The 24,706-nt window shown below is 43.3% G+C and overlaps 4 protein-coding genes across 4 annotated transcripts; all 4 read left to right on the forward strand.

Moving 5' to 3' along the window:
* The first annotated feature begins 2,996 nt into the window (after positions 1-2,996).
* On the forward strand, positions 2,997-4,074 carry LOC123450132 (germin-like protein 8-5). The gene is made up of 2 exons (XM_045127534.1): positions 2,997-3,195; positions 3,334-4,074. Exons 1-2 carry the CDS (start codon positions 3,075-3,077, stop codon positions 3,900-3,902), a joined length of 690 nt encoding a protein of 229 aa, XP_044983469.1. The 5' UTR covers positions 2,997-3,074; the 3' UTR covers positions 3,903-4,074.
* A 6,095-nt stretch (positions 4,075-10,169) lies between these two features.
* LOC123450133 (germin-like protein 8-11) lies at positions 10,170-22,615 on the forward strand. Its single transcript, XM_045127535.1, has 3 exons — positions 10,170-10,347; positions 10,479-11,054; positions 22,453-22,615. Exons 1-2 carry the CDS (start codon positions 10,227-10,229, stop codon positions 11,045-11,047), a joined length of 690 nt encoding a protein of 229 aa, XP_044983470.1. The 5' UTR covers positions 10,170-10,226; the 3' UTR covers positions 11,048-11,054; positions 22,453-22,615.
* On the forward strand, positions 14,385-15,469 carry LOC123450135 (germin-like protein 8-5). The gene is made up of 2 exons (XM_045127537.1): positions 14,385-14,583; positions 14,722-15,469. The coding sequence occupies exons 1-2, from the start codon at positions 14,463-14,465 to the stop codon at positions 15,288-15,290; spliced, it is 690 nt and encodes a 229-aa protein (XP_044983472.1). The 5' UTR covers positions 14,385-14,462; the 3' UTR covers positions 15,291-15,469.
* On the forward strand, positions 21,568-22,615 carry LOC123450134 (germin-like protein 8-11). The gene is made up of 2 exons (XM_045127536.1): positions 21,568-21,745; positions 21,877-22,615. The coding sequence occupies exons 1-2, from the start codon at positions 21,625-21,627 to the stop codon at positions 22,443-22,445; spliced, it is 690 nt and encodes a 229-aa protein (XP_044983471.1). The 5' UTR covers positions 21,568-21,624; the 3' UTR covers positions 22,446-22,615.
* Positions 22,616-24,706: the final 2,091 nt, after the last annotated feature.

Here is a 24,706-nt window from a genome sequence, read left to right on the forward strand (position 1 = left end):
TATTATTATCTGGCAATACATGTGAAGTATGCGATGGGTGGAGCCCGATTGTGCTCAGGATTTAAATGTGAATGTGGAATGTGCAAAAGTTGCTTCCTGGACTTGTTGTTCTGGTCTCTCGCTTTCTGGTGCATGAAATTAGAAATATACAGTTCCTCCATGTAATATTTTTAGCTTCCTTTTGGTTCAAAGCTCTTGTAAGTTCGATTGACGGCTGCTTTGATGGAAATCGATGAGGTGGCTCATTTTATCTAAATTCTTATGAGTAGTATTTTTGATTTTCTTAAGTTGGGAACTAAAAACACGTTTTTTTTAATAAGTTTTGGAAACTGGGCACAACGGAGTCGAGATTTTAAACATTAGCTCCAACATACATATAAAAAATATGCATAAATGTAGAAAATAAACTTATTACCGGAAGTGCCTAATGACACACCTCCAGCATGCTGGCGGAAGGGAGCAGATGAGAAGCTGGACCACCTTAAGACTCAACCAGGACCGATGACGACATTCATCCACGAGCCACCTGGAAGAAAACACTTGACTTCGTCGTACTGTCACCTTTGAACTACAGTTGCATGTCGGAGACGACCCGCTGCTTAAACCAAGTAGTGTCTTGACCATACCAGCAGACATGATGAAAGGAGGACATTGTTGCATGTACTACAAGATATGTGCATGCAATACCGTGAGTCATTTGATTTAAGGCAGGGTCGATTGGATCGCCATACCATTCCGAACACACCACCGTAAATGGAGAGTGTTGATTGCACACATTCTGTAGCAACTTAAAAGAATGGAGAGTGTTAGAACTAGCCGCTTGCCGTAGATCAAATCGCCGTCGTACGCCAACACGACTATAACCGAAACTAGAACAAAACCTGCACGCTACGAGCTAAAAGCAAGCAAGCTGGCTGGTGGATCGATTGTTGGGCTAGCTAGCTATGGAACTGATGTATTCTGCCGTCCGGCTAGATAAATCTCAATCGGGACTACACCAAAGTATAGCACGCAAACACACGAGATAATCTTACAGGAGAGTAGATCAAGCTAAGCAGACGACTTTGTCTGTGTAGAAAACGATTGCTTTACATAACTTACATCTCTCAACTCCTCTTTGACCTCGTGTGCATCAGTTCTCACCATGACCAAGTATACGTATATGATATCTAATAAACTATGATGATGGGTGGCGACTTTTCATGAAACCAGCGCTCCATGCATTGTGCTGACTTGGTTGAGATGGATAAATAATTGTAATTACTACTCAGTCATACATCGGATGATGCATTAGCGCTTAAGCATATTAAAAAGCAAACTTGAAAAGTTTATGCAAAATACTATTCAGAAGCCAATAGATGATTATTTAGTAATGTGCTCAGAGGTTTCAACGTGCAAGTTGAATGTGCAAACGTTGCTTCCTTGAGTCGTTGTTGTGGTCTGCCTTTCCAGGGCATGTAATAAGTAGTTTACGGTAGTTCCTGGAGTATAGCCCACATACTTGGGCTATACTTCTCTCAGTGATAAAACTTCTCTCTGTGTACCATCACGAGTTTACTCATAGATTTCTTCCGTAACTAATAGTGTCAAGTTATACACTTATATATACCTTAGTTTTCTCTAAAAGAAACCGATATACCTTACTTGATGTCCTTCTCTTAATCTAGAAAGGTGTTAATTATAAATATTTCCATCTTGAGTGTTTGTATCCTCCGTATATGTTTTGATTACAGGCTCAGAGTTTCAATTGAAGGTTTTCTTGATGTTTTTTATCCCAATACATCTAGGACTCCAACGGGAATATTTACAACTTGCACTGAGATTCGTTGTATTCTCTGTCTCCTAGAAATTTGAGGACACTGTTTATTTTGTGAAGAAATGAATAAGACGGACGACTCTAGGGCGGTAGTTATCTTTTTTATGGGGCACTGAACCTTTATGCCTTTCTGTTGTAATTCTGAATATGCCTTATTTTTCTCGCAAAAAATAAAGAATATGCCTTGTTTTTATGCAGTCGTCTAGCTTTGAATGTGTTCCAGTGTCGGTTTTGGAGCGAGTAAATAACTTTCTGAATGTAAGCACTTGAACTTGAGCTATCTTGTCGTGTTGGCTTGAAACTGCCCAGCCCTGGACGAGTTCTCGTTCCCGGAGAAGACGATGGTGGTGCTGGGCAGTTAGGAGGGCATCCCGGTGGACATCATCCAGGAGGCGGTGGACGTGTGCGTTGAGATCCTGCAGCTGGGCGTCGTCCGGTCGCTCAACGTCCATGTCAACGCCGCCATCGCAATCTGGGACTACACCCGCCAACAGCGGGCCCGCTCCTCCTCCTCCTCGGGGTTGGTAGCTTCCCGTTCTTCCTTGTTGGAGTGTAAATCAGCCACGCTTCTTGTTGTAAGATACATGGACCAGAACATCCATGACAAAAACTAGTCATGAACCTTTGTCAGGACTAGATCGTTAGATTTATGCACTGAATTGGTCATGATGAGATCTCTTTGACAAGGAAATTTTAACTGCTCTTGCTCTCCTTCATCCATTAATTAATGTCGTTGCTTCTTCCTGCAAAGTACACAACCATTTGGAGAGAAATTTGACCAGGCAACTCTATATCTGGTTGATGTAATCATATGATACGTAATAGGCGCGTTATTGCGTGGATCGACCCGCCATGATTTTGTCCTTGTTTGACACAATCAAAACTATACCTCATAGTAATTGTTACTAAGAGGTCTATGTCAGATGGAGTACCTTAATTTGCTTCTTCATATTTAAATTTATTATTAAAGGGGAAATGTGTCGCTTTGGCATATTAATTACAAATGGGAGATCTGATGATAATACATCAAAGATTTGAATATGGCTGACCACATCTCAAAAGTTTATGCAGACTAATCTACATCAGACCATTTCTATCTGTTGCGAGGTTCCACTTGACTATATCTATTGCTCACGAGTTCCCACTAGTCACCGTGCCTATATAAACACATACATCCCCTGCATACTCAAACCATCACTCACCCAACAAACACAACAGGAATACAAGAGAAAAGAAGATCCGAAGGAGCCGAAAACAAATGGCATCCTCCCCTACCTACCTTCTCCTCGTTGCTCTTTTCGCCTTGGTCTCATGGCAGGCTGTTGCCTCCGACCCTGGCCCGCTCCAGGACTTTTGTGTCGCCGACATGCATTCACCAGGTACTGCCTACTTCCTGCTTTCCCGTCCTACTATCACCAAATACGCATGTTGAAATTAATTTATAAAAATTATATGCATGTTAAAATAAATTTCTAGTAATACCTAAGCTGACACTCTACATCTCCTCTGTGCACCAGTGCGTGTCAATGGGTTTGTTTGCAAGAACCCAATGGATGCCAACGCTGATGACTTCTTCAAGGCAGCCGCCCTCGACAAGCCTAGGGTGACCAACAAGGTTGGGTCCAACGTTACCTTGATCAACGTCATGCAGATTGCTGGACTCAACACCCTCGGCATCTCAATTGCACGCATCGACTATGCTCCCTTGGGTCAGAACCCACCACACACGCACCCTCGTGCCACTGAGATCCTCACGGTGCTCGAGGGGACACTATATGTCGGATTTGTCACGTCCAACCTGCCCGCCCCCAACAGAAACAAGTTCCTCTCCAAGGTGCTCAACAAAGGTGATGTGTTTGTCTTCCCCGTGGGGCTCATTCACTTTCAATTCAACCCCAACCCCCACCAGCCCGCCGTTGCCATTGCCGCGCTCAGCAGCCAGAACCCAGGGGCTATCACAATTGCCAATGCTGTTTTTGCGTCAGACCCAACAATATCAGATGATGTTCTTGCCAAGGCGTTTCAGGTGGAAAAGAATACAATAGATTGGCTCCAGGCTCAGTTCTGGGAGAACAACCAAAACTAAGTCAGGCATTGGGTGATTACCCGGAAGATTAGTGCATAAACCAAGGAATTAGTTAAGTTTCTAGACATGCATCTTAAGCTGTAAAATTAATGAAGCACATGTCAGGTCGGTGTGTGTATGTAAACATTGAATGCATTTCTTCCTTCCAAATAATTGACAATACCATTTTTTTTATCACACTGATATGATCTCATATGCTTTTTTGGTTATGATGTCTCGTATTTCTCACAACAAATCAAAATTTCGGTTCTTTTCCCCTTGTTCTGAAACAATAGATGATTAGGTTAAAAAAGAAACAATACACAATTATGTGGTAATTTGAATATGTTTGATGCTAGGGTTGAACACCTAGGACTTTCTTGCAATACATGTGAAGTATGCGATGGTTGGAGCCCGATTGTGCTCATGATTGAAACGTGAAAGTTGAGTGTGCAAAAGTTGCTTCCTTGAGTCGTTGTTCTGGTATCTCGCTTTCTGGTGCATGTAATAGGAAATTTACGGTTCCTATGTAATGTTTTAGATTCATATTGGTTCAAACTCTTGCAAGTTCGATTGGCGGATGCTTTGATGGGAGTTAATGAGGTGATTCGTTTTATCAAAAAACTCGTAGCATTATTTGTTTTTCTTAAGTTGAGAACTAGAAATACTCCCTCGATTCCTAAATATAGATCTTTGTAGAGGTTCCTACATGGACTATATACGGATGTGTGTAGACATATTTTAGAGTGTAGTCCATATTAAAATCTCTAGAAATACTTATATTTAAGAAGAGAGGGAGTACGATTTTCACCCAAGTTCTAGAACCTGGATATACCGGAGACCAGGTTCAAAAAATCAGCTCCATCAATATACAGAATAAACGATTATTACCTACCCCCTTCCCCCCCCCCCCCAAAATAACAGATTATAATTTGAGTTGCTTGTTTGTAACAAGCTTGTCATAGAAGTATTTTATCCCTAAAACGTACTTCGGCCTGCTTCCCATACATAAAGTCCAATGCTTACAAGGTGTGGAGGAAATCATCATACACGATGATGGAAGAAAGCTTGGCAAAACAAGCCAAACATGCTAACAAGCACATGAAGTGCACAATTAGATGCCTCCAACATGCCATCGAGAGGAAGAACATGAGAGGTTGGACCAACTGAAGATTCAACTAGCACCGCTGACGACATTCAACCACGCGCCAGTTGGAGGAAAATGCTGGACTTCATCGCGCCATCGCCAGCCAATGGATGTCGAAGAGGACCATCTAACTAAAGCAAGGAACGTTGACTGCGAGCAGACATGATGAAAGGATGACGTTGTTGCGTGTAGAAGATAGGTGCAAGCAAAACCGTGAGTCACGGGAGGTGAGGTAGGGTCAATTGTTTCGTCATATCGTTCCAAACAAGCCACCACAAATGAAGGACAACTGCACTCACTAGTGACTCCCCGAAGAGGGTCACGACGCAATACGCCGTTGTTGGAATTATGCCCTAGAGGCAATAATAAATATAGTTATTATTATAATTCCTGTATCAAGATAATAGTTTATTATCCATGCTATAATTGTATTGAATGAAGACTCATTTACATGTGTGGATACATAGACAAAACACCATCCCTAGCATGCCTCTAGTTGGCTAGCCAGTTGATCGATGATAGTCAGTGTCTTCTGATTATGAACAAGGTGTTGTTGCTTGATAACTGGATCACGTCATTGGGAGAATCACGTGATGGACTAGACCCAAACTAATAGACGTAGCATGTTGATCGTGTCATTTTGTTGCTACTGTTTTCTGCGTGTCAAGTATTTATTCCTATGACCATGAGATCATATAACTCACTGACACCGGAGGAATGCTTTCTGTGTATCAAACGTTGCAACGTAACTGGGTGACTATAAAGATGCTCTACAGGTATCTCCGAAGGTGTTAGTTGAGTTAGTATGGATCAAGACTGGGATTTGTCACTCCGTGTGACGGAGAGGTATCTCGGGGCCCACTCGGTAATACAACATCACACAAAAGCCTTGCAAGCAATGTGACTTAGTGTAAGTTGCGGGATCTTGTATTACGGAACGAGTAAAGAGACTTGCCGGTAAACGAGATTGAAATAGGTATGCGGATACTGACGATCGAATCTCGGGCAAGTAACATACCGAAGGACAAAGGGAATGACATACGGGATTATACGAATCCTTGGCACTGAGGTTCAAACGATAAGATCTTCGTAGAATATGTAGGATCCAATATGGGCATCCAGGTCCCGCTATTGGATATTGACCGAGGAGTCTCTCGGGTCATGTCTACATAGTTCTCGAACCCACAGGGTCTGCACACTTAAGGTTCGACGTTGTTTTATGCGTATTTGAGTTATATGGTTGGTTACCGAATGTTGTTCGGAGTCCCGGATGAGATCACGGACGTCACGAGGGTTTCCGGAATGGTCCGGAAACGAAGATTGATATATAGGATGACCTCATTTGATTACCGGAAGGTTTTCGGAGTTACCGGGAATGACGAATGGGTTCCGGGAGTTCACCGGGGGGGGGGGGGCAACCCACCCCGGGGAAGCCCATAGGCATTGGGGGAGCCACACCTGGGCTGGTGGGACAGCCCACAAGTGCCCTATGCGCCAAGGAGAAGAAAATCAAGAGAGAAAGAAAAAAAAAGGAGGAGGTGGGAAGGAAGGGGGACTCCCTCCCACCAAACCTAGTCCAACTCGGTTTGGGGGGGGGGGGGAGAGTCCTCCCCCTTGGACTCGGCCGACCCCCTTGGGGCTCCTTGAGCCCCAAGGCAAGGCCCCCTCCCTCCCACCTATATATAAGGAGGTTTTAGGGCTGATTTGAGACGACTTTTCCACGGCAGCCCGACCACATACCTCCACGGTTTTTCCTCTAGATCGCGTTTCTGCGGAGCTCGGGCGGAGCCCTGCTGAGACAAGGTCATCACCAACCTCCGGAGCGCCGTCACGCTGCCGGAGAACTCTTCTACCTCTCCGTCTCTCTTGCTGGATCAAGAAGGCCGAGATCATCGTCGAGCTGTACGTGTGCTGAACGCGGAGGTGCCGTCCGTTCGGTACTAGATCGTGGGACTGATCGCGGGATTGTTCGCGGGGCGGATCGAGGGACGTGAGGACGTTCCACTACATCAACCGCATTCTCTAACGCTTCTGCTGTACGGTCTACGAGGGTACGTAGATCACTCATTCCCTCTCGTAGATGGACATCACCATGATAGGTCTTCGTGCGCGTAGGAAATTTTTTGTTTCCCATGCGACGTTCCCAACAGCCGCCACCATCCATCTGTATGTGCGCATAAGGGTTTTCACCTTGAGTTGAGAGGGCGAGAGAGCCATGGCGACGACCCCAAGAGGGACATGACTACCAAGACATCACGTTACCAGCACGGAGGCGTCGAGCTTTCGCTTGGACCACAACTCACACTTAGTCAAGGGGACTTGGGCCACCAGATCCACCATGATGGGCCCCAGACTCCAGATTAGGCTCGACCAGGCCCAAGCCCACGACCATGAACAGATCCAGTCGAGCCTAGTAGTGCCGACGAACCCACCTAACCATTCCGGGTGGGTGCAGGGAGGAGCTCACCGGTGGCGGAACCTCTCCCATGAGAGGTGATGGGCAACCACGTCATGTCTGACCACAGTCACCCCTCACAAGTCAACGACCATGATGCTGGTTGATCTGGGAAAACACCGACTTTTGGCAGAGTTCCGTTACCCAGTCAATGACCAGGTGAACCACGTTCCCACAAGCCACGCCTTGCAACCTCATGCCAACGGCTTGCTTCCGGCTGTGAGGGATAGCAGCGCCAAAAGTGTGAGGTCCTAGGAGCAACCCAGAGAGACCAGGGAGTGGAGTGGAGAGACGGGACACAACGCTGCTGCCTAAAGTAACCCCGGGCTTTGCTGTGCATGATGTTGATCGACGACGGTGTGGGAAGGATGAGAGTGTGGGGTCCTAGGGACGGCGGCCGAGATCGTCTCTCATGTCGTCCACGAGGATGATGTTGGGTCATGTATTTTTTGGATGCATTTTATTTGTCTGATGGGAACATATTTTTTGTATCAAAACTACCAACAACACTTAATGTAATTAACCATTTTAACAAAATTTTGACCGAGTAATATCTTATTGATGTGATGATAACACGCGCAGTACATATAATAGTTGTGTATTAGGTGCATTCATGCATGGAGTAACACACCTCTGACTTATTCCTCATTGACACATGCGTCATCTTCCAACCTAATATTTTTTTATATCACTAGATGACTCAAATTGCAAAGTTTTTCAGTTTATTTTTTCCATTGGTTTTGATGAATGGTAAGATATTGCATTATATCTCTGGCCACGCTTTTTACCATATGTATGTTAAGTTGTTAACGCACATCGCTAAATGTATAATTATGTGAATGTTCTTTTTATCCCATGACATATCTCGTGCATAGTGTTGTTCATGACTAATCCGGTGGCAAATATATAGTTTGCTTATGTTAGTGGCCACATCTTGAAAAGCTTGATTGCATGCATTCTGTAGCAACTTAAAATAATGGAGAGAATAGACCAAGCTAACAAGGTGACCTTTTCTAGGTAGAAAACGATTGCTTTACATAACTTCACATATCTCAACTGCTCTTTGATCTCGTGCGCATCAATTCTCACTATGACCAAGTATAAGTATATGGTACCTAATAAACTATGGTGGTGGTTGGTGCCTTTTCATGGAACCAACCCTGCATGCATTGTGCTGACTTGGATGAGATGGATAACGTAATTACTACTGATATGTACATAAAAAGATTCAGTAGCGCTTAAGCAAATTAAAAGCAAACTTGAGAAGTTTATGACAAAATTAATCAGAAGCCAATAGACAATTATATGATTATATGGTAATGTGCTCACAGGTTGCAATGTGCAAGCTGAATGTGCAAAAGTTGCTTCCTGGAGTCGTTGTTATGGTCTGCCTTTCCTGGTGCATGTCATAAGTAGTTTACGGTATTTCTATTTTTCTTGAGTGTTTTGTTTTAGCTTCCTTTTGGTTCAAAAATCTAAGTTTGATTGATCATTCCCCAGCAAACTTTTTTAGATATTTGACCCCACAATAAAACTATTATTTGAGTTCTTTTTCTAACCAGCTTGTGATAGAAGTAATTAAATCATTTGATGAAAACTTCTTTCTATCTAAAACAGCCAACACACACCTCGAAGAAATTAATAAGTTTATGACTGGTTGCCCGACCTAGTCTAGTCATTGGATGAGTACTTACTGGTGCCGTGAACCTAGTCACGAAGGCAAACCAGATTGTTAGATTTATACACTGAACTGGTCATGCATGATAAAACTCTTAGCAAGAGGGTGTTGACTAGTCTTGCTAAGATCGTATGGAAACTTCCTGCTCTCCATCATCATGACCTTTGTATCAACTCTCCTTTTGGTTGGGTATTTCGTGCATTAATGTCGCCGCTTCTTCCTGTAATTAAGTACTCAACCACTTCGAGAGACATCTGACAAAGTAAATATCGAATTGACATGTTGATAACGTACAGGGGCTGCTATAAATCCTCTAACTACTCCGTCGTCTTATGTTGCTGGATTTCATGACAAATATATTGGCAAATAATATATAGTTTCATAGTTTGAAAAGCGGGACTGCGCACATGATTCTATATCAACTTCTGGAAAGAACCTGTAGTAGTAGTCACTCTGTATGTCTTTAGAAGTCATGCAGACATGAATCAAGCGCATGTGCAAATAGGTGACTTTGTCTATGTCGGCCCCGAGTTAGAAAACGAGTGATTGCTTTACATGACATGGCTTTTCTCAACTGCTCTTTGACTGGTTTCGTACGCATTGGCTCCAACTATGACCAAGTATATGATATCTAATTTTACTAGTGTCAGATGTTTCTTGTCTTAATTAAATATCATTTTCTTGACAGTGATGTGTGGTGCATTTTCTAGGAATCAGTCCTGCATGCATTTCGGGACTCAGGTGAGATGGAGAAACATTCATAATTACTACTCAGCCGAACACATCACCACAGAGTAGCTATTATATGGTTGTATACCCTGCATTGCTTCTTTGAAGGAAAAACATGTCTTAAAAGGTAACTCATAAAGTTTATATAAAATAGTTTAATCAGCCATCATAGACCATTTCAATATGTTGGTCGGTTCCAGTTGGCCAAGTCTATTATTGCTCACGAGTTCATGCACTGCTTGCTGCGCCTATATAAACACATACATTCCCGGCATATCCAAACCATCACTCACGCCACAACCACAAACAGGAACACAAGACAAGGAAATCAATAAGATGGCATCCTCCTGTTCCTTCCTTCTCCTCGCTGCTCTTCTTGCGTTGGTCTCATGGCAGGCAACTTCCTCCGACCCTAGCCCACTCCAAGACTTTTGTGTGGCCGACATGCATTCACCAGGTACAGTACGGCTTCTTACCATGCTTTCACCAAATACATATGCTGAAATTAATTTCTAAAAATTATATGCATGTTCATATCACTTCCTAGTAATACCCAAGCTTACACTCTACATCTCCTCTATTCACCAGTGCGTGTAAATGGGTTTGTTTGCAAGAACCCTATGGATGTAAACGCTGATGACTTCTTCAAGGCAGCCGCCCTCGACAAGCCTAGGGTGACAAACAAGGTTGGCTCCAACGTCACCTTGATCAACGTCATGCAGATTGCTGGACTCAACACCCTCGGCATCTCAATTGCGCGCATCGACTATGCTCCCTTGGGTCAGAACCCGCCACATACGCACCCTCGCGCCACTGAGATCCTCACGGTACTCGAGGGGACACTGTATGTCGGATTTGTCACATCCAACCTGCCTGCACCCAACAGAAACAAGTTCCTCTCGAAGGTGCTCAACAAAGGTGATGTATTTGTCTTCCCCGTGGGGCTCATTCACTTTCAGTTCAACCCCAACCCCCATCAGCCCGCTGTTGCAATTGCCGCGCTCAGCAGCCAGAACCCAGGGGCTATCACAATTGCCAATGCAGTGTTTGGGTCAGACCCAGCAATATCAGATGATGTTCTTGCCAAGGCGTTTCAGGTGGAAAAGAATACTATAGACTGGCTCCAGGCTCAGTTCTGGGAGAACAACCACAATTAAGTCACACATTGGGTGATTATACACGTGCGTAAATTAAGGGCATGGTTGAGTTCCTAGATATGCATCCTAATTTATAAAATAAAAGGAGCATATGTAATTGTATGCCTGTAATCAGTGAATGTATTTCTACCTTTTAAATAATCAAAAATATTGTTTTTTATCACACTGATATGATCTCACATGCTTTTTTTTGGTTCTACTGTGTCGTATTTCTCATAATTGATCAATATTTTGGGTTCTTTTCCCCTTATTCTGAAATAATATATGATTAGGTTAAAAAAAAGAAACAATACAAGATTATTTGGTAATGCAGTATTTGTTTGACGCTGGTGTTGAACACGTATTATTATCTGGCAATACATGTGAAGTATGCGATGGGTGGAGCCCGATTGTGCTCAGGATTTAAATGTGAATGTGGAATGTGCAAAAGTTGCTTCCTGGACTTGTTGTTCTGGTCTCTCGCTTTCTGGTGCATGAAATTAGAAATATACAGTTCCTCCATGTAATATTTTTAGCTTCCTTTTGGTTCAAAGCTCTTGTAAGTTCGATTGACGGCTGCTTTGATGGAAATCGATGAGGTGGCTCATTTTATCTAAATTCTTATGAGTAGTATTTTTGATTTTCTTAAGTTGGGAACTAAAAACACGTTTTTTTTAATAAGTTTTGGAAACTGGGCACAACGGAGTCGAGATTTTAAACATTAGCTCCAACATACATATAAAAAATATGCATAAATGTAGAAAATAAACTTATTACCGGAAGTGCCTAATGACACACCTCCAGCATGCTGGCGGAAGGGAGCAGATGAGAAGCTGGACCACCTTAAGACTCAACCAGGACCGATGACGACATTCATCCACGAGCCACCTGGAAGAAAACACTTGACTTCGTCGTACTGTCACCTTTGAACTACAGTTGCATGTCGGAGACGACCCGCTGCTTAAACCAAGTAGTGTCTTGACCATACCAGCAGACATGATGAAAGGAGGACATTGTTGCATGTACTACAAGATATGTGCATGCAATACCGTGAGTCATTTGATTTAAGGCAGGGTCGATTGGATCGCCATACCATTCCGAACACACCACCGTAAATGGAGAGTGTTGATTGCACACATTCTGTAGCAACTTAAAAGAATGGAGAGTGTTAGAACTAGCCGCTTGCCGTAGATCAAATCGCCGTCGTACGCCAACACGACTATAACCGAAACTAGAACAAAACCTGCACGCTACGAGCTAAAAGCAAGCAAGCTGGCTGGTGGATCGATTGTTGGGCTAGCTAGCTATGGAACTGATGTATTCTGCCGTCCGGCTAGATAAATCTCAATCGGGACTACACCAAAGTATAGCACGCAAACACACGAGATAATCTTACAGGAGAGTAGATCAAGCTAAGCAGACGACTTTGTCTGTGTAGAAAACGATTGCTTTACATAACTTACATCTCTCAACTCCTCTTTGACCTCGTGTGCATCAGTTCTCACCATGACCAAGTATACGTATATGATATCTAATAAACTATGATGATGGGTGGCGACTTTTCATGAAACCAGCGCTCCATGCATTGTGCTGACTTGGTTGAGATGGATAAATAATTGTAATTACTACTCAGTCATACATCGGATGATGCATTAGCGCTTAAGCATATTAAAAAGCAAACTTGAAAAGTTTATGCAAAATACTATTCAGAAGCCAATAGATGATTATTTAGTAATGTGCTCAGAGGTTTCAACGTGCAAGTTGAATGTGCAAACGTTGCTTCCTTGAGTCGTTGTTGTGGTCTGCCTTTCCGGGGCATGTAATAAGTAGTTTACGGTAGTTCCTGGAGTATAGCCCACATACTTGGGCTATACTTCTCTCAGTGATAAAACTTCTCTCTGTGTACCATCACGAGTTTACTCATAGATTTCTTCCGTAACTAATAGTGTCAAGTTATACACTTATATATACCTTAGTTTTCTCTAAAAGAAACCGATATACCTTACTTGATGTCCTTCTCTTAATCTAGAAAGGTGTTAATTATAAATATTTCCATCTTGAGTGTTTGTATCCTCCGTATATGTTTTGATTACAGGCTCAGAGTTTCAATTGAAGGTTTTCTTGATGTTTTTTATCCCAATACATCTGGGACTCCAACGGGAATATTTACAACTTGCACTGAGATTCGTTGTATTCTCTGTCTCCTAGAAATTTGAGGACACTGTTTATTTTGTGAAGAAATGAATAAGACGGACGACTCTAGGGCGGTAGTTATCTTTTTTATGGGGCACTGAACCTTTATGCCTTTCTGTTGTAATTCTGAATATGCCTTATTTTTCTCGCAAAAAATAAAGAATATGCCTTGTTTTTATGCAGTCGTCTAGCTTTGAATGTGTTCCAATGTCGGTTTTGGAGCGAGTAAATAACTTTCTGAATGTAAGCACTTGAACTTGAGCTATCTTGTCGTGTTGGCTTGAAACTGCCCAGCCCTGGACGAGTTCTCGTTCCCGGAGAAGACGATGGTGGTGCTGGGCAGTTAGGAGGGCATCCCGGTGGACATCATCCAGGAGGCGGTGGACGTGTGCGTTGAGATCCTGCAGCTGGGCGTCGTCCGGTCGCTCAACGTCCATGTCAACGCCGCCATCGCAATCTGGGACTACACCCGCCAACAGCGGGCCCGCTCCTCCTCCTCCTCGGGGTTGGTAGCTTCCCGTTCTTCCTTGTTGGAGTGTAAATCAGCCACGCTTCTTGTTGTAAGATACATGGACCAGAACATCCATGACAAAAACTAGTCATGAACCTTTGTCAGGACTAGATCGTTAGATTTATGCACTGAATTGGTCATGATGAGATCTCTTTGACAAGGAAATTTTAACTGCTCTTGCTCTCCTTCATCCATTAATTAATGTCGTTGCTTCTTCCTGCAAAGTACACAACCATTTGGAGAGAAATTTGACCAGGCAACTCTATATCTGGTTGATGTAATCATATGATACGTAATAGGCGCGTTATTGCGTGGATCGACCCGCCATGATTTTGTCCTTGTTTGACACAATCAAAACTATACCTCATAGTAATTGTTACTAAGAGGTCTATGTCAGATGGAGTACCTTAATTTGCTTCTTCATATTTAAATTTATTATTAAAGGGGAAATGTGTCGCTTTGGCATATTAATTACAAATGGGAGATCTGATGATAATACATCAAAGATTTGAATATGGCTGACCACATCTCAAAAGTTTATGCAGACTAATCTACATCAGACCATTTCTATCTGTTGCGAGGTTCCACTTGACTATATCTATTGCTCACGAGTTCCCACTAGTCACCGTGCCTATATAAACACATACATCCCCTGCATACTCAAACCATCACTCACCCAACAAACACAACAGGAATACAAGAGAAAAGAAGATCCGAAGGAGCCGAAAACAAATGGCATCCTCCCCTACCTACCTTCTCCTCGTTGCTCTTTTCGCCTTGGTCTCATGGCAGGCTGTTGCCTCCGACCCTGGCCCGCTCCAGGACTTTTGTGTCGCCGACATGCATTCACCAGGTACTGCCTACTTCCTGCTTTCCCGTCCTACTATCACCAAATACGCATGTTGAAATTAATTTATAAAAATTATATGCATGTTAAAATAAATTTCTAGTAATACCTAAGCTGACACTCTACATCTCCTCTGTGCACCAGTGCGTGTCAATGGGTTTGTTTGCAAGAACCCAATGGATGCCAACGCTGATGACTTCTTCAAGGCAGCCGCCCTCGACAAGCCTAGGGTGACCAACAAGGTTGGGTCCAACGTTACCTTGATCAACGTCATGCAGATTGCTGGACTCAACACCCTCGGCATCTCAATTGCACGCATCGACTATGCTCCCTTGGGTCAGAACCCACCACACACGCACCCTCGTGCCACTGAGATCCTCACGGTGCTCGAGGGGACACTATATGTCGGATTTGTCACGTCCAACCTGCCCGCCCCCAACAGAAACAAGTTCCTCTCCAAGGTGCTCAACAAAGGTGATGTGTTTGTCTTCCCCGTGGGGCTCATTCACTTTCAATTCAACCCCAACCCCCACCAGCCCGCCGTTGCCATTGCCGCGCTCAGCAGCCAGAACCCAGGGGCTATCACAATTGCCAATGCTGTTTTTGCGTCAGACCCAACAATATCAGATGATGTTCTTGCCAAGGCGTTTCAGGTGGAAAAGAATACAATAGATTGGCTCCAGGCTCAGTTCTGGGAGAACAACCAAAACTAAGTCAGGCATTGGGTGATTACCCGGAAGATTAGTGCATAAACCAAGGAATTAGTTAAGTTTCTAGACATGCATCTTAAGCTGTAAAATTAATGGAGCACATGTCAGGTCGGTGTGTGTATGTAAACATTGAATGCATTTCTTCCTTCCAAATAATTGACAATACCATTTTTTTTATCACACTGATATGATCTCATATGCTTTTTTGGTTATGATGTCTCGTATTTCTCACAACAAATCAAAATTTCGGTTCTTTTCCCCTTGTTCTGAAACAATAGATGATTAGGTTAAAAAAGAAACAATACACAATTATGTGGTAATTTAAATATGTTTGATGCTACGGTTGAACACCTAGGACTTTCTTGCAATACATGTGAAGTATGCGATGGTTGGAGCCCGATTGTGCTCATGATTGAAACGTGAAAGTTGAGTGTGCAAAAGTTGCTTCCTTGAGTCGTTGTTCTGGTATCTCGCTTTCTGGTGCATGTAATAGGAAATTTACGGTTCCTATGTAATGTTTTAGATTCATATTGGTTCAAACTCTTGCAAGTTCGATTGGCGGATGCTTTGATGGGAGTTAATGAGGTGATTCGTTTTATCAAAAAACTCGTAGCATTATTTGTTTTTCTTAAGTTGAGAACTAGAAATACTCCCTCGATTCCTAAATATAGATCTTTGTAGAGGTTCCTACATGGACTATATACGGATGTGTGTAGACATATTTTAGAGTGTAGTCCATATTAAAATCTCTAGAAATACTTATATTTAAGAAGAGAGGGAGTACGATTTTCACCCAAGTTCTAGAACCTGGATATACCGGAGACCAGGTTCAAAAAATCAGCTCCATCAATATACAGAATAAACGATTATTACCTACCCCCTTCCCCCCCCCCCCCAAAATAACAGATTATAATTTGAGTTGCTTGTTTGTAACAAGCTTGTCATAGAAGTATTTTATCCCTAAAACGTACTTCGGCCTGCTTCCCATACATAAAGTCCAATGCTTACAAGGTGTGGAGGAAATCATCATACACGATGATGGAAGAAAGCTTGGCAAAACAAGCCAAACATGCTAACAAGCACATGAAGTGCACAATTAGATGCCTCCAACATGCCATCGAGAGGAAGAACATGAGAGGTTGGACCAACTGAAGATTCAACTAGCACCGCTGACGACATTCAACCACGCGCCAGTTGGAGGAAAATGCTGGACTTCATCGCGCCATCGCCAGCCAATGGATGTCGAAGAGGACCATCTAACTAAAGCAAGGAACGTTGACTGCGAGCAGACATGATGAAAGGATGACGTTGTTGCGTGTAGAAGATAGGTGCAAGCAAAACCGTGAGTCACGGGAGGTGAGGTAGGGTCAATTGTTTCGTCATACCGTTCCAAACAAGCCACCACAAATGAAGGACAACTGCACTCACTAGTGACTCCCCGAAGAGGGTCACGACGCAATACGCCGCTGTTGGAATTATGCCCTAGAGGCAATAATAAATATAGTTATTATTATAATTCCTGTATCAAGATAATAGTTTATTATCCATGCTATAATTGTATTGAATGAAGACTCATTTACATGTGTGGATACATAGACAAAACACCATCCCTAGCATGCCTCTAGTTGGCTAGCCAGTTGATCGATGATAGTCAGTGTCTTCTGATTATGAACAAGGTGTTGTTGCTTGATAACTGGATCACGTCATTGGGAGAATCACGTGATGGACTAGACCCAAACTAATAGACGTAGCATGTTGATCGTGTCATTTTGTTGCTACTGTTTTCTGCGTGTCAAGTATTTATTCCTATGACCATGAGATCATATAACTCACTGACACCGGAGGAATGCTTTGTGTGTATCAAACGTCGCAACGTAACTGGGTGACTATAAAGATGCTCTACAGGTATCTCCGAAGGTGTTAGTTGAGTTAGTATGGATCAAGACTGGGATTTGTCACTCCGTGTGACGGAGAGGTATCTCGGGGCCCACTCGGTAATACAACATCACACAAAAGCCTTGCAAGCAATGTGACTTAGTGTAAGTTGCGGGATCTTGTATTACGGAACGAGTAAAGAGACTTGCCGGTAAACGAGATTGAAATAGGTATGCGGATACTGACGATCGAATCTCGGGCAAGTAACATACCGAAGGACAAAGGGAATGACATACGGGATTATACGAATCCTTGGCACTGAGGTTCAAACGATAAGATCTTCGTAGAATATGTAGGATCCAATATGGGCATCCAGGTCCCGCTATTGGATATTGACCGAGGAGTCTCTCGGGTCATGTCTACATAGTTCTCGAACCCGCAGGGTCTGCACACTTAAGGTTCGACGTTGTTTTATGCGTATTTGAGTTATATGGTTGGTTACCGAATGTTGTTCGGAGTCCCGGATGAGATCACGGACGTCACGAGGGTTTCCGGAATGGTCCAGAAACGAAGATTGATATATAGGATGACCTCATTTGATTACCGGAAGGTTTTCGGAGTTACCGGGAATGACGAATGGGTTCCGGGAGTTCACCGGGGGGGGGGGGGGGGGGCAACCCACCCCGGGGAAGCCCATAGGCATTGGGGGAGCCACACCAGCCCTTAGTGGGCTGGTGGGACAGCCCACAAGTGCCCCATGCGCCAAGGAGAAGAAAATCAAGAGAGAAAGAAAAAAAGGAGGAGGTGGGAAGGAAGGGGGACTCCCTCCCACCAAACCTAGTCCAACTCGGTTTGGGAGGGGGGGAGAGTCCTCCCCCTTGGACTCGGCCGACCCCCTTGGGGCTCCTTGAGCCCCAAGGCAAGGCCCCCTCCCTCCCACCTATATATAAGGAGGTTTTAGGGCTGATTTGAGACGACTTTTCCACGGCAGCCCGACCACATACCTCCACGGTTTTTCCTCTAGATCGCGTTTCTGCGGAGCTCGGGCGGAGCCCTGCTGAGACAAGGTCATCACCAACCTCCGGAGCGCCGTCACGCTGCCGGAGAACTCTTCTACCTCTCCGTCTCTCTTGCTGGATCAAGAAGGCCGAGATCATCGTCGAGCTGTACGTGTGCTGAACGCGGAGGTGCCGTCCGTTCGGTACTAGATCGTGGGACTGATCGCGGGATTGTTCGCGGGGCGGATCGAGGGACGTGAGGACGTTCCACTACATCAACCGCATTCTCTAACGCTTCTGCTGTACGGTCTACGAGGGTACGTAGATCACTCATCCCCTCTCGTAGATGGACATCACCATGATAGGTCTTCGTGCGCGTAGGAAATTTTTTGTTTCCCATGCGACGTTCCCCAACAGCCGCCACCATCCATCTGTATGTGCGCATAAGGGTTTTCACCTTGAGTTGAGAGGGCGAGAGAGCCATGGCGACGACCCCAAGAGGGACATGACTACCAAGACATCACGTTACCAGCACGGAGGCGTCGAGCTTTCGCTTGGACCACAACTCACACTTAGTCAAGGGGACTTGGGCCACCAGATCCACCATGATGGGCCCCAGACTCCAGATTAGGCTCGACCAGGCCCAAGCCCACGACCATGAACAGATCCAGTCGAGCCTAGTAGTGCCGACGAACCCACCTAACCATTCCAGGTGGGTGCAGGGAGGAGCTCACCGGTGGCGGAACCTCTCCCATGAGAGGTGATGGGCAACCACGTCATGTCTGACCACAGTCACCCCTCACAAGTCAACGACCATGATGCTGGTTGATCTGGGAAAACACCGACTTTTGGCAGAGTTCCGTTACCCAGTCATGAACCAGGTGAACCACGTTCCCACAAGCCACGCCTTGCAACCTCATGCCAACGGCTTGCTTCGGCTGTGAGGGATAGCAGCGCCAAAAGTGTGAGGTCCTAGGAGCAACCCAGAGAGACCAGGGAGTGGAGTGGAGAGACGGGACACAACGCTGCTGCCTAAAGTAACCCCGGGCTTTGCTGTGCATGATGTTGATCGACGACGGTGTGGGAAGGATGAGAGTGTGGGGTCCTAGGGACGGCGGCCGAGATCGTCTCTCATGTCGTCCACGAGGATGATGTTGGGTCATGTATTTTTTGGATGCATTTTATTTGTCTGATGGGAACATATTTTTTGTATCAAAACTACCAACAACACTTAATGTAATTAACCATTTTAACAAAATTTTGACCGAGTAATATCTTATTGATGTGATGATAACAGGCGCAGTACATATAATAGTTGTGTATTAGGTGCATTCATGCATGGAGTAACACACCTCTGACTTATTCCTCATTGACACATGCGTCATCTTCCAACCTAATATTTTTTTATATCACTAGATGACTCAAATTGCAAAGTTTTTCAGTTTATTTTTTCCATTGGTTTTGATGAATGGTAAGATATTGCATTATATCTCTGGCCACGCTTTTTACCATATGTATGTTAAGTTGTTAACGCACATCGCTAAATGTATAATTATGTGAATGTTCTTTTTATCCCATGACATATCTCGTGCATAGTGTTGTTCATGACTAATCCGGTGGCAAATATATAGTTTGCTTATGTTAGTGGCCACATCTTGAAAAGCTTGATTGCATGCATTCTGTAGCAACTTAAAATAATGGAGAGAATAGACCAAGCTAACAAGGTGACCTTTTCTAGGTAGAAAACGATTGCTTTACATAACTTCACATATCTCAACTGCTCTTTGATCTCGTGCGCATCAATTCTCACTATGACCAAGTATAAGTATATGGTACCTAATAAACTATGGTGGTGGTTGGTGCCTTTTCATGGAACCAACCCTGCATGCATTGTGCTGACTTGGATGAGATGGATAACGTAATTACTACTGATATGTACATAAAAAGATTCAGTAGCGCTTAAGCAAATTAAAAGCAAACTTGAGAAGTTTATGACAAAATTAATCAGAAGCCAATAGACAATTATATGATTATATGGTAATGTGCTCACAGGTTGCAATGTGCAAGCTGAATGTGCAAAAGTTGCTTCCTGGAGTCGTTGTTATGGTCTGCCTTTCCTGGTGCATGTCATAAGTAGTTTACAGTATTTCTATTTTTCTTGAGTGTTTTGTTTTAGCTTCCTTTTGGTTCAAAAATCTAAGTTTGATTGATCATTCCCCAGCAAACTTTTTTAGATATTTGACCCCACAATAAAACTATTATTTGAGTTCTTTTTCTAACCAGCTTGTGATAGAAGTAATTAAATCATTTGATGAAAACTTCTTTCTATCTAAAACAGCCAACACACACCTCGAAGAAATTAATAAGTTTATGACTGGTTGCCCGACCTAGTCTAGTCATTGGATGAGTACTTACTGGTGCCGTGAACCTAGTCACGAAGGCAAACCAGATTGTTAGATTTATACACTGAACTGGTCATGCATGATAAAACTCTTAGCAAGAGGGTGTTGACTAGTCTTGCTAAGATCGTATGGAAACTTCCTGCTCTCCATCATCATGACCTTTGTATCAACTCTCCTTTTGGTTGGGTATTTCGTGCATTAATGTCGCCGCTTCTTCCTGTAATTAAGTACTCAACCACTTCGAGAGACATCTGACAAAGTAAATATCGAATTGACATGTTGATAACGTACAGGGGCTGCTATAAATCCTCTAACTACTCCGTCGTCTTATGTTGCTGGATTTCATGACAAATATATTGGCAAATAATATATAGTTTCATAGTTTGAAAAGCGGGACTGCGCACATGATTCTATATCAACTTCTGGAAAGAACCTGTAGTAGTAGTCACTCTGTATGTCTTTAGAAGTCATGCAGACATGAATCAAGCGCATGTGCAAATAGGTGACTTTGTCTATGTCGGCCCCGAGTTAGAAAACGAGTGATTGCTTTACATGACATGGCTTTTCTCAACTGCTCTTTGACTGGTTTCGTACGCATTGGCTCCAACTATGACCAAGTATATGATATCTAATTTTACTAGTGTCAGATGTTTCTTGTCTTAATTAAATATCATTTTCTTGACAGTGATGTGTGGTGCATTTTCTAGGAATCAGTCCTGCATGCATTTCGGGACTCAGGTGAGATGGAGAAACATTCATAATTACTACTCAGCCGAACACATCACCACAGAGTAGCTATTATATGGCTGTATACCCTGCATTGCTTCTTTGAAGGAAAAACATGTCTTAAAAGGTAACTCATAAAGTTTATATAAAATAGTTTAATCAGCCATCATAGACCATTTCAATATGTTGGTCGGTTCCAGTTGGCCAAGTCTATTATTGCTCACGAGTTCATGCACTGCTTGCTGCGCCTATATAAACACATACATTCCCGGCATATCCAAACCATCACTCACGCCACAACCACAAACAGGAACACAAGACAAGGAAATCAATAAGATGGCATCCTCCTGTTCCTTCCTTCTCCTCGCTGCTCTTCTTGCGTTGGTCTCATGGCAGGCAACTTCCTCCGACCCTAGCCCACTCCAAGACTTTTGTGTGGCCGACATGCATTCACCAGGTACAGTACGGCTTCTTACCATGCTTTCACCAAATACATATGCTGAAATTAATTTCTAAAAATTATATGCATGTTCATATCACTTCCTAGTAATACCCAAGCTTACACTCTACATCTCCTCTATTCACCAGTGCGTGTAAATGGGTTTGTTTGCAAGAACCCTATGGATGTAAACGCTGATGACTTCTTCAAGGCAGCCGCCCTCGACAAGCCTAGGGTGACAAACAAGGTTGGCTCCAACGTCACCTTGATCAACGTCATGCAGATTGCTGGACTCAACACCCTCGGCATCTCAATTGCGCGCATCGACTATGCTCCCTTGGGTCAGAACCCGCCACATACGCACCCTCGCGCCACTGAGATCCTCACGGTACTCGAGGGGACACTGTATGTCGGATTTGTCACATCCAACCTGCCTGCACCCAACAGAAACAAGTTCCTCTCGAAGGTGCTCAACAAAGGTGATGTATTTGTCTTCCCCGTGGGGCTCATTCACTTTCAGTTCAACCCCAACCCCCATCAGCCCGCTGTTGCAATTGCCGCGCTCAGCAGCCAGAACCCAGGGGCTATCACAATTGCCAATGCAGTGTTTGGGTCAGACCCAGCAATATCAGATGATGTTCTTGCCAAGGCGTTTCAGGTGGAAAAGAATACTATAGACTGGCTCCAGGCTCAGTTCTGGGAGAACAACCACAATTAAGTCACACATTGGGTGATTACACGGACGACACGTGCGTAAATTAAGGGCATGATTGAGTTCCTAGATATGCATCCTAATTTATAAAATAAAAGGAGCATATGTAATTGTGTGCCTGTAATCAGTGAATGTATTTCTACCTTTTAAATAATCAAAAATATTGTTTTTTATCACACTGATATGATCTCACATGCTTTTTTTTGGTTCTACTGTGTCGTATTTCTCATAATTGATCAATATTTTGGGTTCTTTTCCCCTTATTCTGAAATAATATATGATTAGGTTAAAAAAAAGAAACAATACAAGATTATTTGGTAATGCAGTATTTGTTTGACGCTGGTGTTGAACACGTATTATTATCTGGCAATACATGTGAAGTATGCGATGGGTGGAGCCCGATTGTGCTCAGGATTTAAATGTGAATGTGGAATGTGCAAAAGTTGCTTCCTGGACTTGTTGTTCTGGTCTCTCGCTTTCTGGTGCATGAAATTAGAAATATACAGTTCCTCCATGTAATATTTTTAGCTTCCTTTTGGTTCAAAGCTCTTGTAAGTTCGATTGACGGCTGCTTTGATGGAAATCGATGAGGTGGCTCATTTTATCTAAATTCTTATGAGTAGTATTTTTGATTTTCTTAAGTTGGGAACTAAAAACACGTTTTTTTACTAAGTTTTGGAAACTGGGCACAACGGAGTCGAGATTTTAAACATTAGCTCCAACATACATATAAAAAATATGCATAAATGTAGAAAATAAACTTATTACCGGAAGTGCCTAATGACACACCTCGAGCATGCTGGCGGAAGGGAGCAGATGAGAAGCTGGACCACCTTAAGACTCAACCAGGACCGATGACGACATTCATCCACGAGCCACCTGGAAGAAAACACCTGACTTCGTCGTACTGTCACCTTTGAACTACAGTTGCATGTCGGAGACGACCCGCTGCTTAAACCAAGTAGTGTCTTGACCATACCAGCAGACATGATGAAAGGAGGACATTGTTGCATGTACTACAAGATATGTGCATGCAATACCGTGAGTCATTTGATTTAAGGCAGGGTCGATTGGATCGCCATACCATTCCGAACACACCACCGTAAATGGAGAGTGTTGATTGCACACATTCTGTAGCAACTTAAAAGAATGGAGAGTGTTAGAACTAGCCGCTTGCCGTAGATCAGATCGCCGTCGTACGCCAACACAACTATAACCGAAACTAGAACAAAACATGCACGCTACGAGCTAAAAGCAAGCAAGCTGGCTGGTGGATCGATTGTTGGGCTAGCTAGCTATGGAACTGATGTATTCTGCCGTCCGGCTAGATAAATCTCAATCGGGACTACACCAAAGTATAGCACGCAAACACACGAGATAATCTTACAGGAGAGTAGATCAAGCTAAGCAGACGACTTTGTCTGTGTAGAAAACGATTGCTTTACATAACTTACATCTCTCAACTCCTCTTTGACCTCGTGTGCATCAGTTCTCACCATGACCAAGTATACGTATATGATATCTAATAAACTATGATGATGGGTGGCGACTTTTCATGAAACCAGCGCTCCATGCATTGTGCTGACTTGGTTGAGATGGATAAATAATTGTAATTACTACTCAGTCATACATCGGATGATGCATTAGCGCTTAAGCATATTAAAAAGCAAACTTGAAAATTTTATGCAAAATACTATTCAGAAGCCAATAGATGATTATTTAGTAATGTGCTCAGAGGTTTCAACGTGCAAGTTGAATGTGCAAACGTTGCTTCCTTGAGTCGTTGTTGTGGTCTGCCTTTCCGGGGCATGTAATAAGTAGTTTACGGTAGTTCCTGGAGTATAGCCCACATACTTGGGCTATACTTCTCTCAGTGATAAAACTTCTCTCTGTGTACCATCACGAGTTTACTCATAGATTTCTTCCGTAACTAATAGTGTCAAGTTATACACTTATATATACCTTAGTTTTCTCTAAAAGAAACCGATATACCTTACTTGATGTCCTTCTCTTAATCTAGAAAGGTGTTAATTATAAATATTTCCATCTTGAGTGTTTGTATCCTCCGTATATGTTTTGATTACAGGCTCAGAGTTTCAATTGAAGGTTTTCTTGATGTTTTTTATCCCAATACATCTGGGACTCCAACGGGAATATTTACAACTTGCACTGAGATTCGTTGTATTCTCTGTCTCCTAGAAATTTGAGGACACTGTTTATTTTGTGAAGAAATGAATAAGACGGACGACTCTAGGGCGGTAGTTATG

Source organism: Hordeum vulgare, chromosome 4H, assembly GCF_904849725.1.
Source record: "Hordeum vulgare subsp. vulgare chromosome 4H, MorexV3_pseudomolecules_assembly, whole genome shotgun sequence".
NCBI classification, from domain to species: Eukaryota; Viridiplantae; Streptophyta; class Magnoliopsida; order Poales; family Poaceae; genus Hordeum; species Hordeum vulgare.

Coding starts and splice junctions, on each gene's coding strand:
- LOC123450134 (XM_045127536.1), top strand. CDS start 21,625: ATGGCATCCTCCTGTTCCTTCCTTCTCCTCGCTGCTCTTCTTGCGTTG. Junction 21,746..21,876: donor GGCCGACATGCATTCACCAG/GTACAGTACGGC, acceptor TCTATTCACCAG/TGCGTGTAAATGGGTTTGTT.
- LOC123450135 (XM_045127537.1), top strand. CDS start 14,463: ATGGCATCCTCCCCTACCTACCTTCTCCTCGTTGCTCTTTTCGCCTTG. Junction 14,584..14,721: donor CGCCGACATGCATTCACCAG/GTACTGCCTACT, acceptor TCTGTGCACCAG/TGCGTGTCAATGGGTTTGTT.
- LOC123450132 (XM_045127534.1), top strand. CDS start 3,075: ATGGCATCCTCCCCTACCTACCTTCTCCTCGTTGCTCTTTTCGCCTTG. Junction 3,196..3,333: donor CGCCGACATGCATTCACCAG/GTACTGCCTACT, acceptor TCTGTGCACCAG/TGCGTGTCAATGGGTTTGTT.
- LOC123450133 (XM_045127535.1), top strand. CDS start 10,227: ATGGCATCCTCCTGTTCCTTCCTTCTCCTCGCTGCTCTTCTTGCGTTG. Junction 10,348..10,478: donor GGCCGACATGCATTCACCAG/GTACAGTACGGC, acceptor TCTATTCACCAG/TGCGTGTAAATGGGTTTGTT.